The sequence below is a fragment of the Cynoglossus semilaevis genome, chromosome 2, assembly GCF_000523025.1.
Source record: "Cynoglossus semilaevis isolate Cse_v1.0 chromosome 2, Cse_v1.0, whole genome shotgun sequence".
Taxonomy (NCBI): Eukaryota; Metazoa; Chordata; class Actinopteri; order Pleuronectiformes; family Cynoglossidae; genus Cynoglossus; species Cynoglossus semilaevis.
The window spans coordinates 12,406,228-12,420,515 of record NC_024308.1 but is presented as its reverse complement, the minus strand read 5'-3'; the positions used below and the strand labels follow the sequence as shown (position 1 = coordinate 12,420,515).

General features: G+C 43.5%; 3 protein-coding genes and 1 non-coding gene across 5 annotated transcripts in view; 3 read left to right on the top strand and 1 right to left on the bottom strand.

The window, feature by feature from the left end:
* The first annotated feature begins 6 nt into the window (after positions 1 to 6).
* On the top strand, positions 7 to 2,123 carry LOC103399864 (tetratricopeptide repeat protein 12-like). The gene has a single exon (XM_017041255.2). It carries the CDS (start codon positions 153 to 155, stop codon positions 2,010 to 2,012), a length of 1,860 nt encoding a protein of 619 aa, XP_016896744.1. The 5' UTR covers positions 7 to 152; the 3' UTR covers positions 2,013 to 2,123.
* Positions 2,124 to 2,260: 137 nt separating this feature from the next.
* rad54l (RAD54 like) lies at positions 2,261 to 8,284 on the top strand. The gene is made up of 18 exons (XM_008338451.3): positions 2,261 to 2,779; positions 2,856 to 2,939; positions 3,218 to 3,328; positions 3,575 to 3,635; positions 3,734 to 3,869; positions 4,079 to 4,148; positions 4,504 to 4,792; positions 5,096 to 5,220; positions 5,307 to 5,457; positions 5,565 to 5,691; positions 5,766 to 5,840; positions 5,994 to 6,124; positions 6,223 to 6,333; positions 6,422 to 6,545; positions 7,127 to 7,205; positions 7,284 to 7,463; positions 7,545 to 7,708; positions 7,856 to 8,284. The coding sequence occupies exons 1-18, from the start codon at positions 2,777 to 2,779 to the stop codon at positions 8,055 to 8,057; spliced, it is 2,223 nt and encodes a 740-aa protein (XP_008336673.1). The 5' UTR covers positions 2,261 to 2,776; the 3' UTR covers positions 8,058 to 8,284.
* Positions 8,285 to 8,631: 347 nt separating this feature from the next.
* trnar-ucg (transfer RNA arginine (anticodon UCG)) lies at positions 8,632 to 8,704 on the bottom strand. Its single transcript has one exon. It is a non-coding gene; the product is annotated as a tRNA-Arg (tRNA).
* A 204-nt stretch (positions 8,705 to 8,908) lies between these two features.
* Positions 8,909 to 14,288, top strand: part of lrrc41 (leucine rich repeat containing 41) — an 8,490-nt gene continuing 3,110 nt past the window's right edge. The window contains exons 1-10 of one of the 2 annotated variants that reach the window (XM_025066012.1): positions 8,909 to 9,192; positions 9,792 to 9,878; positions 9,985 to 10,037; positions 10,124 to 10,895; positions 11,036 to 11,269; positions 11,462 to 11,626; positions 12,112 to 12,210; positions 12,355 to 12,483; positions 12,602 to 12,674; positions 12,815 to 12,915. In XM_025066012.1, the coding sequence (XP_024921780.1) occupies positions 9,093 to 9,192; positions 9,792 to 9,878; positions 9,985 to 10,037; positions 10,124 to 10,895; positions 11,036 to 11,269; positions 11,462 to 11,626; positions 12,112 to 12,210; positions 12,355 to 12,483; positions 12,602 to 12,674; positions 12,815 to 12,915 (1,813 nt within the window). In that variant the 5' untranslated portion in view covers positions 8,909 to 9,092. Of the gene's footprint in view, positions 9,193 to 9,791; positions 9,879 to 9,984; positions 10,038 to 10,123; positions 10,896 to 11,035; positions 11,270 to 11,461; positions 11,627 to 12,111; positions 12,211 to 12,354; positions 12,484 to 12,601; positions 12,675 to 12,814; positions 14,259 to 14,288 lie in introns of those variants that run through there. The other variant, XM_008338448.3, reaches the window with a different exon arrangement.

Here is a 14,288-nt window from a genome sequence, read left to right as displayed (position 1 = left end):
ATGTTGAAGTCGTGCAGAAAACAATCCAGAAAGCCGACTCCTACATCGCTTCCCTGGAAGAAGAACCCTGCAGGACGAAGGTGAACAAGACCAAAATCAACACTAACCCTTCCCCCCAGTTCCCCTACCATCAGCAGAGTCCTGAAAGTTTCATGAAGATGCTGGAAAAAGACGCTGAGGACAGGAGACGGAGGCGCTGCGCTAATGAAAAGAAGGCGCTAGTGCTCAAAGAGAAGGGGAACCAAGCTTTTGCCCAGGAAGATTATGAAGCGGCCGTGAAGCACTACACCAAGGGCTTGGCCAAACTGAAGGACATGCAGCAGTTGTACACCAACCGAGCACAGGCTTTCTACAAACTGGGGAAATACAGAGAGGCCATCAGTGACTGTGATTGGGCGCTGAGGTGTGACGACAGGTGCAGCAAGGCTTACGTGCACATGGGGAAATCCTACCTGGAACTGAAGGACTATAAAGAGTCCAGAAGTTGTTTCACAAAGATCCTGGAAATTGAACCCAAGAAGGAGAAAATGGTTAGAGAGTACCTGACTCGTGTGGATCTGGAGGAGGAGAGAGAGCTTCAGGAGGTGGAAGCGAGGCGAGAGTTTGACCAGGGTGAGGCAAAGGTCACGGCGGTGCCAAAACTTTTGGAGAAGCTGTCGATGTCGGGACACATCGTTCTCTACTACTGCGGAGGGATTCAGATTCTCTCAGAGGCGGTTCAGGACTCCACAGCCCAGACTCTCTTCAGACTGAGTAACGGCTTCAGGATCATCAGTGACAACAGCACAGTGAGGAGCTGTCTGGAGGAGAAGACCGAGGACAAGGACAGTCGGAGGTTGTTGGTGTCTGTCCTGAAGTTATGGAGAGCTGTTTGTGATGGAAACAGTGAAAACCAGAAGGTCTTACTGTCCTGCCCCGTCACCACGCAGGCTCTGGTGGATCTGCTGGCGTCGGAGGAAGCTGCAGTACAGACAGAATGTCTGTCACTTTTACATGTGTTCTCACGGGGGCCACATGGGAGACGTGTGGTCATTGAACACTTGAACGTGTCCACGATGGTGCGGAACATTATAACAGGTGTGTCAAAACCGTGGCAGCAGCGAGACTCCACTGCGGTTGAGGTTCTTGAGAACTTTGCAGCTGAAGACAAACTTTGCATGCAGCTAAGAGACGTGTTGACGTACTGTGTCACCGAGCCATTTACATCGGTACTAAGGACTATCACGGAGTCCAGTCGTCCTGTCTTCCCGTCACTGATTTCGGCCATCGACCGTCTGGCGCAAGATGACATCATCCACCACAAACTGGCTCATGACTCGGAGTTTTGGAAGACCCTACTGGTTGCCTTAAAGCAGTGCAGCAGCAGAGGGTTTAAAGAGGTGCTTTACTCCCTGCTGGGTCTCATCATCAACCTCTCAGGTGGATCTTCTCCGGCTGTCCAGGACCGTGCTGTAGAACTCTGCGACTGCTGTCTGGGCTTGTTGAAGGACAGCGATGGCGGGGTCATAACTCAAGCCCTGGGCGTGCTGAGCACTGTCCTGCCACAGTCGTCTGAGGCCGTGAAGCGTGTGATTCAGGCTAACGTGGTTCCGACCCTGTGTCGGATGCTCAAGAGGCCAGGACAGAACGCTACCAAGTACGCCATGAAGACTCTGACTGTGTGCACCGCAGCCAGTCGCTCAGCTCGAGAGGAGCTGCTGAGGTTTGATAAAAAGTTGTCCGTTTTACGTCGACTGCTGGGGTCCAGCTGTGATGTCATGGTGGCGGGAAACGCCGCCCTGTGCTTGGGCCACTGTCTGGAGTTGGAAGGAGTCTCCAGCAGATTAGTGGACACTGATGTTGTGCTGCAGCTGCTGCGTCATGCCGCAGGAGACGCAAAGGAGACGGCCGTGCAACAAAACGCAGCCATCGCTCTGGGAAAGCTGTGTCGATCTGAGCCTCGGTACCTGAACAGGCTACGGGAGCTGCACGGGTTTGAGATCCTGCACTCGTGTGTGAAGCTCATCACCTGAGCTGTTTGTAAAACATTACCTGACATGGACTGAAGTAAAAGTTAATCATAAATAAATAATGATAATAAATCTTAGACATTTCTAGAACCCACTTTCTGAAACATGTCCCTGGTGTTTGTTGGAAATCTCCTCTTTGATTATTTTGGTTATTTTGGTGATTCATGTAAAAATGTTTTCTTATAAATTCTTAACATTTACATTTGTGTTCCTTCTGATTCTGCAACACTGCATCGTTTGTATGTAAAATGCTGCCATCTGCTGTTGAAAGATGTTTAAGACAAGTATTTGCAAACCAAATATCAAACTGTGACAGTTTAATAAGGATTTTAGACGCATGACGAGCCCTAAAAACGTATTCTTTTCATCTAAATCTTGCAAATATATTTTAGAATGTAACACAGCATCACTTCATCTTTTGCGGTGGTCTCGCGTACTGTTTTACTCGTGTATGACACTCGTGGCTTGCCGTAGTGTTGTGCAACATTCCGCGCGAACGTCTAAATTGTAGTAGATGTGATCCCAGGAATAACTGTTGTTTTACGGTAAAAGCAGCGGCCCGGTGATAGATTTATGTAAATAAGAACGTCGCTTTTGATTCAAAACACCGAGGACACGGTGTCTAGTTCATTAAGACTGGTAATATAACATTTAAAAAGTAAATGGACACAAACGTTTCCTGTATGCAGCTAAGGCGGAGACAACAGTAAACAACAGCGGCTCAATCTCCGCATTTAGCCCGTGACCAGCTGGACTGAAACGGGAAAATGGTGAGTTTATTAGATGAAATGTGATAATCTTCGATTGAATTCGTTTTGTTAACTGTCTTGGACTGTAACCATCCAGAGGAGGAGTCTGGCTCCCAGTCAGGTCGCCAAACGGAAGCAGGGAGGTGATTCCTGCGAGGATGAGGAGTGGACATGTCCAACTGTGAGTGACATCCGAACCACTGTTAAATATCTGTCAACGGACACTTGAGCTACAGTGGACACGTAGAGGCGTTTGGTTGAGTGGTTTTTATTTTACATTGCAGTACTGTTCATAATAACAATAATAATGATCAAATTGCTAATGACGTTGATGTTATTTACGGGAATATAGAGGGCGCTCGCACAGTCACCGAGTGTGAAAGTCAGACAGAGATGCTAGCCATGACCTCTGTGAATGTAGATATTGTACTATATATATTTATATATTTGTGTCCACAGGATAAGAGACGGAAAAGTGACAGCGAGAAGAGAGAGATCCACGTCTCTCCCTACAGAAAACCTCTGACTCAGCTCAACAACAAGATAACGTTCACTGACGGAGAAAAACACGTGAGCAGCCGTCACCTCTGTGGAGTTTAGTCTTTGAATTTGGTTTGTGTTAAAATACAGCACAGGTTGAAGTGTACACTAAAAGCTCTCTGGGTTATGATGTAAGAAAGTACTATTAAGAAAATGTCTTAATTGATGTTAATTTGCCAAGTTTCTTTTATCTGAACGTCCTGTTTATCATATATGACGTGCTGAGACACATTCCCACCACATTATTGTGACGTATCATCAAATCCCTCTCCACAGGAGGCGTTTATTCGCAGTATTCTCTCCAAACCCTTCAAAATCCCCATTCCAAATTACACAGGTATATTTTTTCTCTCGTCACGTCAGCTTTTCTCATGTGTCTAAACTACAGGCTAAAAAAACGTTGTGTTGACTGACTTGTTGTTGACTGGTCCACAGGCTCACTGGGGATCAGAGCACTTGGTCTGAAGAGGGCAGGAGTGAGGAAAGCACTCCACGATCCCTTCGCAGAAGATGCTTTGGTTCTGTACGAGCCCCCGACTCTGAGCGCTCACGACCTGATCAAAGCTGAGAAGTAAGTCTCCCTGCTAAATATATGCTACGTGTGTAATGTTCAATATAAACTGATTGAATTTTTGCTGCATATTGATACTGATGTCTACACCAACCTATTTTTAAGCACTAAAGATAAAACTACAATGAAACTAATTCATAGACAAACATTTATTTTTTTGTTACTGTCTTCCCCTTTTAAGACTTTCTGTTCTGGTCGTTTGTCCACAGAGAAAAACTTCCAGTCCATGTTGTGGTGGATCCAGTTTTAGGAAAAGTCCTCAGACCTCATCAGAGAGAGGTAAAAAATATATATGAATATCTTCACTGTAGCTGCTGAAAAGACTTGTTCTCCCTGCTTGTGTTTGGGTCGTATCTGGCGGTACGATACATATCACGATACATGGGTAATGATACGATAAATTGAGATAATATAAGCGTGACGATATATTGAGTTTTTCTTTAAAACAATGTAACTGTAGTCAAACTGTCACCATAGTTAAGACACAATGCTGGTCCATCCTAACATCAGGTCACTGACATGGAACAGAGGGATCTACATTTGGAATCACTAGAGAAGAAAGAAAAGAAAAATGAAATGACACACTGATGGTGATTTGGTTTTTTAAATGGTGGTGTGCCTGTGTGTGTTTCAGGGAGTGAAGTTCCTCTGGGAGTGTGTGACGGGCAGAAGAATCTCCGAGTCGTACGGCTGCATCATGGCTGATGAGATGGGTCTGGGGAAGACCCTGCAGTGCATCACCCTCATATGGACCCTGCTGCGTCAGAGTCCCGACGCAAAGCCAGAGATAGACAAGGTCATTGTGGTGTCACCCTCCAGTCTGGTCCGAAACTGGTACAATGAAGTGGGGAAGTGGCTGGGGGCACGGGTGACACCTGTGGCCATAGATGGGGGCTCGAAGGAACACATTGACAGACAGCTGGGTGAGGAAACTTTACTGTTCACCACCGTGTGACCGTGAAGCTGTTGATGATGAGAAAAGGGATTGTTTATGTTATGAGCTGCACATCTATGTTCCTGCCACATGGGGTCAGTGTAAACATTAAACATGGACAATTGAATATTCTTTATTGTCATTGTAAAATACAGTCACATCAAACCAACCAAGACTCTTCACGCTCATCACAATGATAGAGCAGCGTTTTTTTGACCGTTTCAACGTCTTGTGCTACAAAAATGAATTTGACACGAGTTCTGTGTACATTTTTTTTGCGTATCGTTCGTAGTGAACTTCATTTCCCAGCATGGTCTCAGAGTTCCCACCCCCATCCTCATCATTTCCTACGAGACCTTCCGACTTCACGCTGGGGTTCTGCACAGGGGCAAAGTTGGACTGGTCATCTGTGACGAGGTTCTTTGGTGTTCTCCATAAACTGGTACATCAGCTGTTGAACAGAGTGAACTGGAACTAATGAATGTGTGTGTGTGTGTGTGTAGGGCCACAGACTGAAGAACTCTGACAACCAGACCTACCAGGCCTTAAATGCCATGAGTGCCCAGAGGAGGGTGCTGATTTCAGGGACTCCCATCCAAAATGACCTGCTGGAATATTTCAGTCTGGTTCACTTTGTCAATGCGGGAATTCTGGGTAAACACAATCTGATTATTCAGTGAACACTTCAGACACACGTCACTGATGACCGGTGAATGTTGAGCTGTTTTCATTCACTTTTTTGATTTCTTTTATGACAACAGGTACAGCACAAGAGTTTAAGAAGAGATTTGAACTTCCCATCCTGAAGGGTCGGGACGCGGACGCCAGTGACAAAGACCGACAGACGGGGGAGGAAAAACTGAAGGAGCTGATCAGCATCGTCAACAGGTGAACACCAAGACACACTCGTTGGTTCTGAACATCTCCTTCTCTGCTGTGGTTTAAAACACGTTCTTCTACAGGTGTCTGATCAGGAGAACGTCTGACATCCTGTCCAAATATCTGCCAGTCAAGATCGAGCAGGTCGTGTGTTGCAGGTCAGTTTATTCATGTCACTAGTTCCAGGACACACTGGATTTTTTTAGAATCTTAAGACTATTAAAATGTAGTTTTTCCTTTCAATATGCTGAAAAAACAATGTTATTAAAAAATAAAAGAGATGATGACTGACCCAAGGCTGTTTCCTGTAGACTGACTCCTCTGCAGACAGAACTGTACAAACGCTTCCTGAAACAGGCCAAACCTGTGGAGGCGCTACAGGGGGGGAAGATCAGCGTGTCCTCTCTGTCCTCCATCACATCACTGAAGAAACTGTGCAACCGTGAGTTTTTATTCATTCAGTGACAAAGAATTTAAAAAAAGAAAAAGGATCTGCTGCCCGTTCTTTAACCCCGTTCCCCTGACTGCCCTGTGTCATAGACCCAGCCCTCATCCATGACAAGTGTGTGCAGGAAGAGGAAGGATTTGAAGGAGCTTTGGAACTGTTTCCTCCTGGTTACAGCACCAAGTCTGTAGAACCTCAGCTCTCTGGTAAGAACCCGGTGACATCTGGAGGTTTGGCAGTCATGTTTGATCCACAAAGACTGTATAAAAATGACAACGTTTCCTGTGTTTACAGGTAAAATGCTGGTTCTGGACTACATCCTGGCCATGACCAGAACAACATCCAGTGACAAAGTGGTCCTGGTCTCCAACTACACTCAAACACTGGACCTGTTTGAGAAGCTGTGCAGAAATAGAAGGTGTTGTTTCAGCATTGATTGGTTTTATACCAGTTGATAAACTCACGATATGATTAACTTTTTTTTTTGTTTCAAATACAATTTTATCACAATTTTTTAACAAAATAAGCTCCAGACAAATGACCAAATACAACAATCCTTTATTTGCAAGAACAACAAAATAATATAAAAATAGGAACTGGAAAGAGTTCCTTTCTGTACAGGAACACTGCGTTCTGTTTCAACACCTGAATGTCACTTAGAATATGTAGGGACTGGTTTGGTCTTGGTTTAATAGTGCCGTTTTAGGAGCATACTGCCACCTGCTGTACTAGAGCGTGTCATGGTATGACCAGTGGCTTTTTTAGATAATGCAGCCTATTCTTTACACCTTGATGCTTGACTCATTTTTTCTTTTTAACCAATACGAATTGTCACAGATTTGTATCGATTTTAACCGATTCCCGATGCATCATTACGTCCCTACTGCAGTGTTAACTCAGTTACAGCCACGTGTAACACATGTTGTTTTTGATTATTGTCCACAGACGGTCACATCATCACATCATCATGTTATAACTATTGTCTTTGTCTTCTCCCAGATACCTGTACGTACGACTGGATGGAACCATGTCCATCAAGAAAAGAGCAAAAATAGTGGAGAAATTCAACAGTCCGTCTGTGAGCAGATGTTTCTGAGGTGAATCATCTCTGTCTAGTTCTTCTTTCTCTTTCTGACCTCAGTTCTGTGTCTCTCAGAATCCAGAGTTCATCTTCATGCTCAGTAGCAAGGCTGGCGGATGTGGCCTGAATTTGATTGGCGCCAATCGCTTGGTGATGTTCGATCCCGACTGGAACCCCGCCAACGATGAGCAGGCCATGGCCCGGGTGTGGAGAGACGGCCAGAAAAAGACCTGCTACATTTACAGACTGCTCTCGGTCAGTACAGGCCTGGTCTACATGCTGTGGTAACATCTTCTAGGATGTTTGTGTTCGACTGAGAGCTGTCTTTGTCAACAGACGGGAACCATCGAGGAGAAGATCCTGCAGAGACAGGCTCATAAAAAGGCCCTGAGCAGCTGCGTGGTGGACGAGGAGCAGGATGTAGAGCGCCACTTCTCTCTGGGGGAACTGCGAGAACTTTTTACGCTCAACGAGGAGACGTCCAGTGACACACATGACAAGTAAGGGTCATGTGTTTTGGGTTTGTGACATTTGGAGATCATATAAAAGTCTAACAAACACCATACCCAGAGAAGTTGGTACACTTCCTGGAAATACAATAAAAAAAAACATCTTTAAAGCAGCATCTCCTTTTGTCCCTTTTTCAGGTTCCGCTGTCAGCGCTGTGTGAATGCCGTCGAGGTCCGGCCACCGCCCGACGACTCTGACTGCACCAGTGACCTGTCTCAGTGGAATCACTGCTTCAACAAGAGGGGCCTCAGGGACCAGGTGTTAAAGGCCTCGTGGGACGCCGCCGTCTCCTTTGTCTTCCACCAGCGCTCTCATGAAGACCAGAGAGGCGTTTCATAGCAGCAGTAGCACAAAGGACTTCCTGTAACAGCCACTGCAAATAATGACTGTGTATTTTTTTTTTGAGAATGTTGTATTATTAAAACAGAAGAAATAAAGAAAAACTAGGGATGTGCGATATTAACTTTAAGTAACAAACACAATTTTGCTGGTAATATTTATTTATCTGTACAAACCACTGTCTAAGTATGAGATTAATTAAATGAGCTGCAATGCTGCCATCTAGTGACTATCACTTTAATATACAGCTGTTTTCCCCCAAAACTATTTTTAGGGCATACATTATTTGGCGAAACCCAGGCATTGTGTTATCGGGTTTTCATTTTTGAAGGAAAAAACGATATAGTTTTATTAATGGACGGTTGATATTATCGGACTTCCTTAAAAAAAAAACATTAGTTTTTCATTATCGAAAATAATATTGTTGACTTTGTACTCTGAGAAACACAACAGGAGAGCTCATAATAGGGATTAATGTCGCCACTAAAACCTAACAACCACATCGAATATGTGGAATGAGGTAAGAGGTTAGCCGCCCAGGTAAACGCGACATTTTTTTGTAAGAAGTCGGCCCCAACCACGAAGGGACTCGAACCCTCAATCTTCTGATCCGAAGTCAGACGCCTTATCCATTAGGCCACGTGGTCGCATGGTGATGCTGGTTCGTATTTGATAAATTGATGTGAATAACCGTTAATCCTACCAACCTCCTTAAGGAGTCAGTTTGTAGTATTTTAACCTGAACACCGACAAATGACGCTGATGTGACGACATCATTATTAAAGGAGTTTTCGCCAGTCGAACAATTCCTTCTTCCTCTTGAATTTGAACAGAACGGCACACTCCTGACCAGTTGGTGGCGGTATTACAGGAATGTGGTTATTGAAAAAAACTGAAACGACTTTCTCTGCTTCCGGACTGTTTCTCTGAACGGAACGGAACCATTTGGTTATCTGTGCGGTGTTGTTGGTGGGAGTACATTGGTTATTTTACACTGAAGTGAATAATTAGTAATTTTTATTTGTGTCTTATCCAATGGCTGGAACAGCGCAGGAAACAGAGTTGAGTTTGAAGGAAATATGTTTTTACGCAGTCCGGCAACATTTCGCTGCTCTGGGAGCCGACGCTGTTCTCGGTGAGTGGAGACTTTTATTTTATGAAATAACATTTATAGTAATTGAAAAAATGAGTTTATGTTGCGAATCAATTCTTACATTGTTTTAAAATTGCTTTTTGTCGTTCGCAAAACACAAAAGTCCTTTATGTCGCTTAAAGTTCTGTTTTATCTGTGTTTCAAGGAGGTCGCTAAACGACGACGGACACAAGTGTTCATTCAGTCACACGAAATGGAAAATATTCCACAAAAGATTAAATTATACGTAACAAAAAACCCTCACAAAAAGTTTATATTGTCTACATGTGCTAACGTGACATTGGTTAAACTCCAGTGGAAAGGTTTTGCAAGTGTAATGTTTTTTAGAATTGTTCGGAGAGTTATGCTAAACTACGGAGCCCCTTAAAGGACATATAAGTTTCAGATAAGAAACGTTTGTTTGTTTTATAATCTATATTTTTTATTTATTTATCCTTAACCGTGACGGACACGATGTTTAAAAAAAATAATACAAACGAAAAATATGAAACTATATTAATTTATATTTATTTATTTATTTATTTTTGCACCATTGTCGTATATATGTCTGCCTGTGCACTGAATGCTCTGCTACCAATTAGGTCTCCCACCAACTCTCATTAAGAGTCTTATTCCTTACTTGACCATCAGTCACCTGGCTGAACTCCAGCCGCAACTCACTCAGAGAGGTAAGAATTCTGTGGTTGTTTCCATAGTTCACAGAAAAATACTTTTGTTTGTCACCTTATAGTTTGTAGTTGTTTTTTAAGCATTTATTATCTGCCTTTTTATCAGGAATATCGTCCTACACTGGCTGGCTTCAGGTTATACAGGGCGAGTACCACAGAGTAAGTGTTTGTTAAAAAATAAACTTCTAAGTTTCTTGGGTTTAACCTGTAATCAATGTGTGATCAGTGTCCTGTTTTTTTTCCAGATGGATTATCTGTTCACAGAAAATGCGGTCATGAGACTTATTTTTCTTCCCCTGATTTACTGTTACGAGAACTACCTCTTCCCCAGAATCATCACAAAGTTGAAAACGCAGTCTTTCCTGTGGGCTGCAGCTCAGTTCATCAGAACTTTTGTATTGATATCAGACAGATATTTGCCTCTTCACAGGTTAACTGATGAGTACAGGCCTCTTCTTGAACTGCTAGAGAAACAGATCAGGTGCATTTCTTGTCTTCAGTGCCCAGACCTATCAAAGAGGCAAGCACAAGTGGTGTTGTACATCATCCACCGACTGCTCGACCATGGGGTGGCGACAGAGCTCATCATGCACGGACCATCGCCCACCCTGCTGACATGGCTTATATATAGAAGGGGTTCCCAGTATGTTTGTCCTAAGCTGAAGCATCACCTGACAATCGAGAATAATAACAGTGCTTCATCACCCAGTCAAGACGAAGCCAGCTGTAGCCGAGTCCTGTCCTCAGAAGATCAGTGTCATCAACCTCCTCTGTGCAAACGTCCAAGGCTGCATTCTATGTTGGAGGAGGAGGAAACCGAGAAAGCAAACTTGTCACTGCCCCTGCAGGACCTTTGTCAAACATTTTCTGCACATAAGGGTGCCTCAGCAGGGCCATGTCCCCGGGGGGAGATTCACAAACTGCAGATAAGCCAGTGTGACCCTGACTGCCTGAGAGTCCTGAACTGTGCTCTGCCCACCTTCTTCTGCCTCCGCTCTCTCACCATTGAAAGCTCTTGTAAGTTTCTCTATTGATATTCTTTGGCCAAAAAGTTTAAATTATGTTATGGTGTTGTAGCTAAGTGCAGAAATGATGTGATTTCTCAGGTTTTTTATTTTTTGAACGTTTTTTCAAATATTTTGTGTGCGTGTTTGCAGACACCTTCAGAGACTGTGACGTGTTGGATCTGTCTAAGGCTCTGAAGCAGCTCTCTGACAGCCCTCTCTGCCGCCTCACTAACCTCAGCATCAGCTCCCTGCCAGACATCAGACTCGCAAAGCTCCTGCTGGACGCCATTCCCAAGGTTGCTGCTCTGCACGTGGAGGTGGAACATGGGATTTGGAGGCCATACCTAATAAATCATCTTCGGACGACAGAGGCGTACACATCAGGTGCTGCCACACAGGTCACCATACAATGTATATAAGAAATGGAAGTCACAGCCATAGATAAAATAAATCATATTCCGACCTTCTAATACATTTCTGATCTCTGATTCTTCTTTTTTTAAATTTCCTTCTCAAGAGGACCATTTGTCCCTAAACGTCTTCCAATCGGTGTGTTCTGATTCTATCCCTCCACAGAACTGGTGCTGGAGAAGCTGACACTGAAGGTCAATGTGGTTCAGACTGATCTCCAACTCATCACCTCACTGCTGAGACGCTCCCCTCGTCTCTCCTCTCTCCACCTGTCAGGACTGAGGCTCCAAGGTGGCTCCTCTCTGCAGCAGCTCCTTACCACTCTGTCAGGTAACATTTCAAGTTGGTCCATAGAACAGGATTCGTACTGGTGCTTGAAATCCTTGAAAATGCTTGAATTTCAATCAAGTTTGAAAAGTGTGATTTTGAGTGTGAAGTGCTTGTAAATGTTTGGAGATTTAAACGTATTTCCATATAATATATAATATATATATATATACACTGTATATATGTATCTCTATATATATTTCCCGTATCTGAGCCAATACACCAAATAGTAAATGGAGAGAAATAAAATCAGATAAAGTCAGATTTTTATACTTTTTTGGTATTTAAGTGTTTATTAACACTTAACAAACTACAAAACTGGCCTTGAAAGTCCTTGAAAAGTGCTTGAATTTGACACAAATAATCTGTTACCACAATAAGGCCTTGATATTTCTTTACAACTATTACAGCAATATTTTTATTTTAATGAAGCTGGAGTAACGGAGAGGAAGACTGTAGTAAATGTCTCTGTGATGTCCTGTCTTTAGAGTCAAACACCTGCTTAAAGTGTCTGAGCCTGGAGGACATGAATCTGTCCGACTGTCTCCCAGGGATCCTTCATCTACTGAGATGCTGTCAGTTAGAAGGTAGGGGCACCACTGATGTTGGTGAATATTGTCTCCAGATTAAAGTCTGTACGTCCTGTGTTTCATCTGTGACAGGATTCTGGTCTCAGTGTGATTTTATTTTTTTTTGATTTTTTATTTCTTACCTCCTTTTCTCTCTGTCAGAGCTTCACCTTAACGACTGTCGACTGCTGGAGAAGTGCAGTGACAAGGAGCAGAGTTTGCAGCAGCTGGTCTCTGCTGTGAAGACGCTCTCGTCTCTCCACACTCTCAGCCTGGCTCAGAACCGTCTTGGTGAGTTCACCAGAGGGTGATATCACAACACTTTTTATTTCACTTTGAAAAAATGTTACAAAAATGTTTTGTCAATATATATTATATTTAGTTCTGATATTGTTGCCTGTTCCCACAGCAAAAACGGTGTCTGTCTTGGCCAAGCTCTTTTCTGAACCTTCACCCAGTTCTGTGAGGCAGTTGGACCTCAGGTAAGACGTTCCATCAACTTCAACTCTGTGTTAGTTCTATGTTCTTTCATTACATATGGTTCTAATAAACATTAGCATTACATGAAATACATGTTCTGTTTTTGTAATGTCAGGTGAGTTATAGTTTATGTCCTCAACAGGTCCAACTTCATTCGGCCCGCAGAGCTGCTGGAGTTCAGCCAAAGACTGAAGGAACAGCGCCCCCCTCAGAGACTGACGCTGGACCTCAGGAAGAACCCAGGTGACAGGAACCCTGATATTTGGAACGCTGCAGTAGAATCACTGAAGTCCTTTTGTGTGGTGTATGTGAAATTTTGGAAATCCAGGGACACTATGGTGGACCACGTCAGTGTCATGTGACCAAAGGTGGAGAAGTGTGTAGGTTTACAGCAGTTTGACAGACAGGGTTGAACTTGAATGGATTTAAAGGTGAAATCTTCTGTTTTTAAGACACAGTTGATGTCGTTCATCTTAAATCTAAGACCTGCTGAGTGGTGAGAGCACGGACTTTGACCTCAGTCATGTGTTCAGTGCCAACAGTAATAATGGCAGTAGTCACTGAAGTGCCGTCCAGACTCAGCTCCATCTCCAGTTGTAGTTTTGAGGTCAGTTAAAACATAACGGCAGCTCGTTAACTCCAAAGGTCTTCTGGAGGCTTCTATTTATTTACCCTTCACCAAAGGTATTTACAGGTTGTCAACCTTTTAAATTACAATCTGACCTTGACAACTAGTCACGATTAATCATGATTGTCATTATTCGTCCCACAGCTCTCCTTTGATTAATCGGATAAAAACTGTAATCGTCGGACAGCCTTAATGTTATTGCCCACCGCGTCCACTTTTACAGAAGGTAAAAATGTCCCGTAAAATTTTTAGTGACAGAGTTGGAACCAAAAAAAGAAGAAGAGCATCTGTGTTTGGTTTTCACTTGAAATATTTTATTAAACCAGCGTCTGTTACACTTGAGGCCTCTTCCCTCCGACAGAGATGTGAGTGACAGTGGACGTTCAGATACGACGGACAAACCCAGAGACAGACGGACAGATGTCGGAGGGAGGGAGCAGCAGCTTCTCCCTCCGACTGTCTTCTTCTCTACATGGGACTAACAGCATCAACACCGATCACCAAGTCATCATTAGTAGAAAAAAAAATAACAATTAGAGAAAAGGGATTAAAAAGGTCATCAAAAGTGGGTTTTCTTTTAAAGCGTAACACTGAAACACTTTAATGTTTTGAGTTAACGTGAGTGAAGAGCCAATGAGTGCATGCTAACTGCTCGGTCTATCTACAACCTTCACCGACTGTACATCAAACAACGACGCTCCCACAAACACACCTTCACTGAGTGGCTTCACAGGAAATTGAATTCAGACCGCCGTCATCAAGACGTCAATTTTAGTCACGTTAATAGTTCCTCCTGTGAAATGATTGGCCGTCAGAGGAGATCAACTCACTGTTATTGGATAATACAGGAGCAGACAGTAACCCGTGGTCCATGCATATCAATAAATAAAACATCATTTCTCATAACTGAGCTCATCAGCAGACAAAGGTACGACTGTCACTCTTTATCAAAACTTCACCTCGGAAGAAAATCCTCCCGTCAGAACTA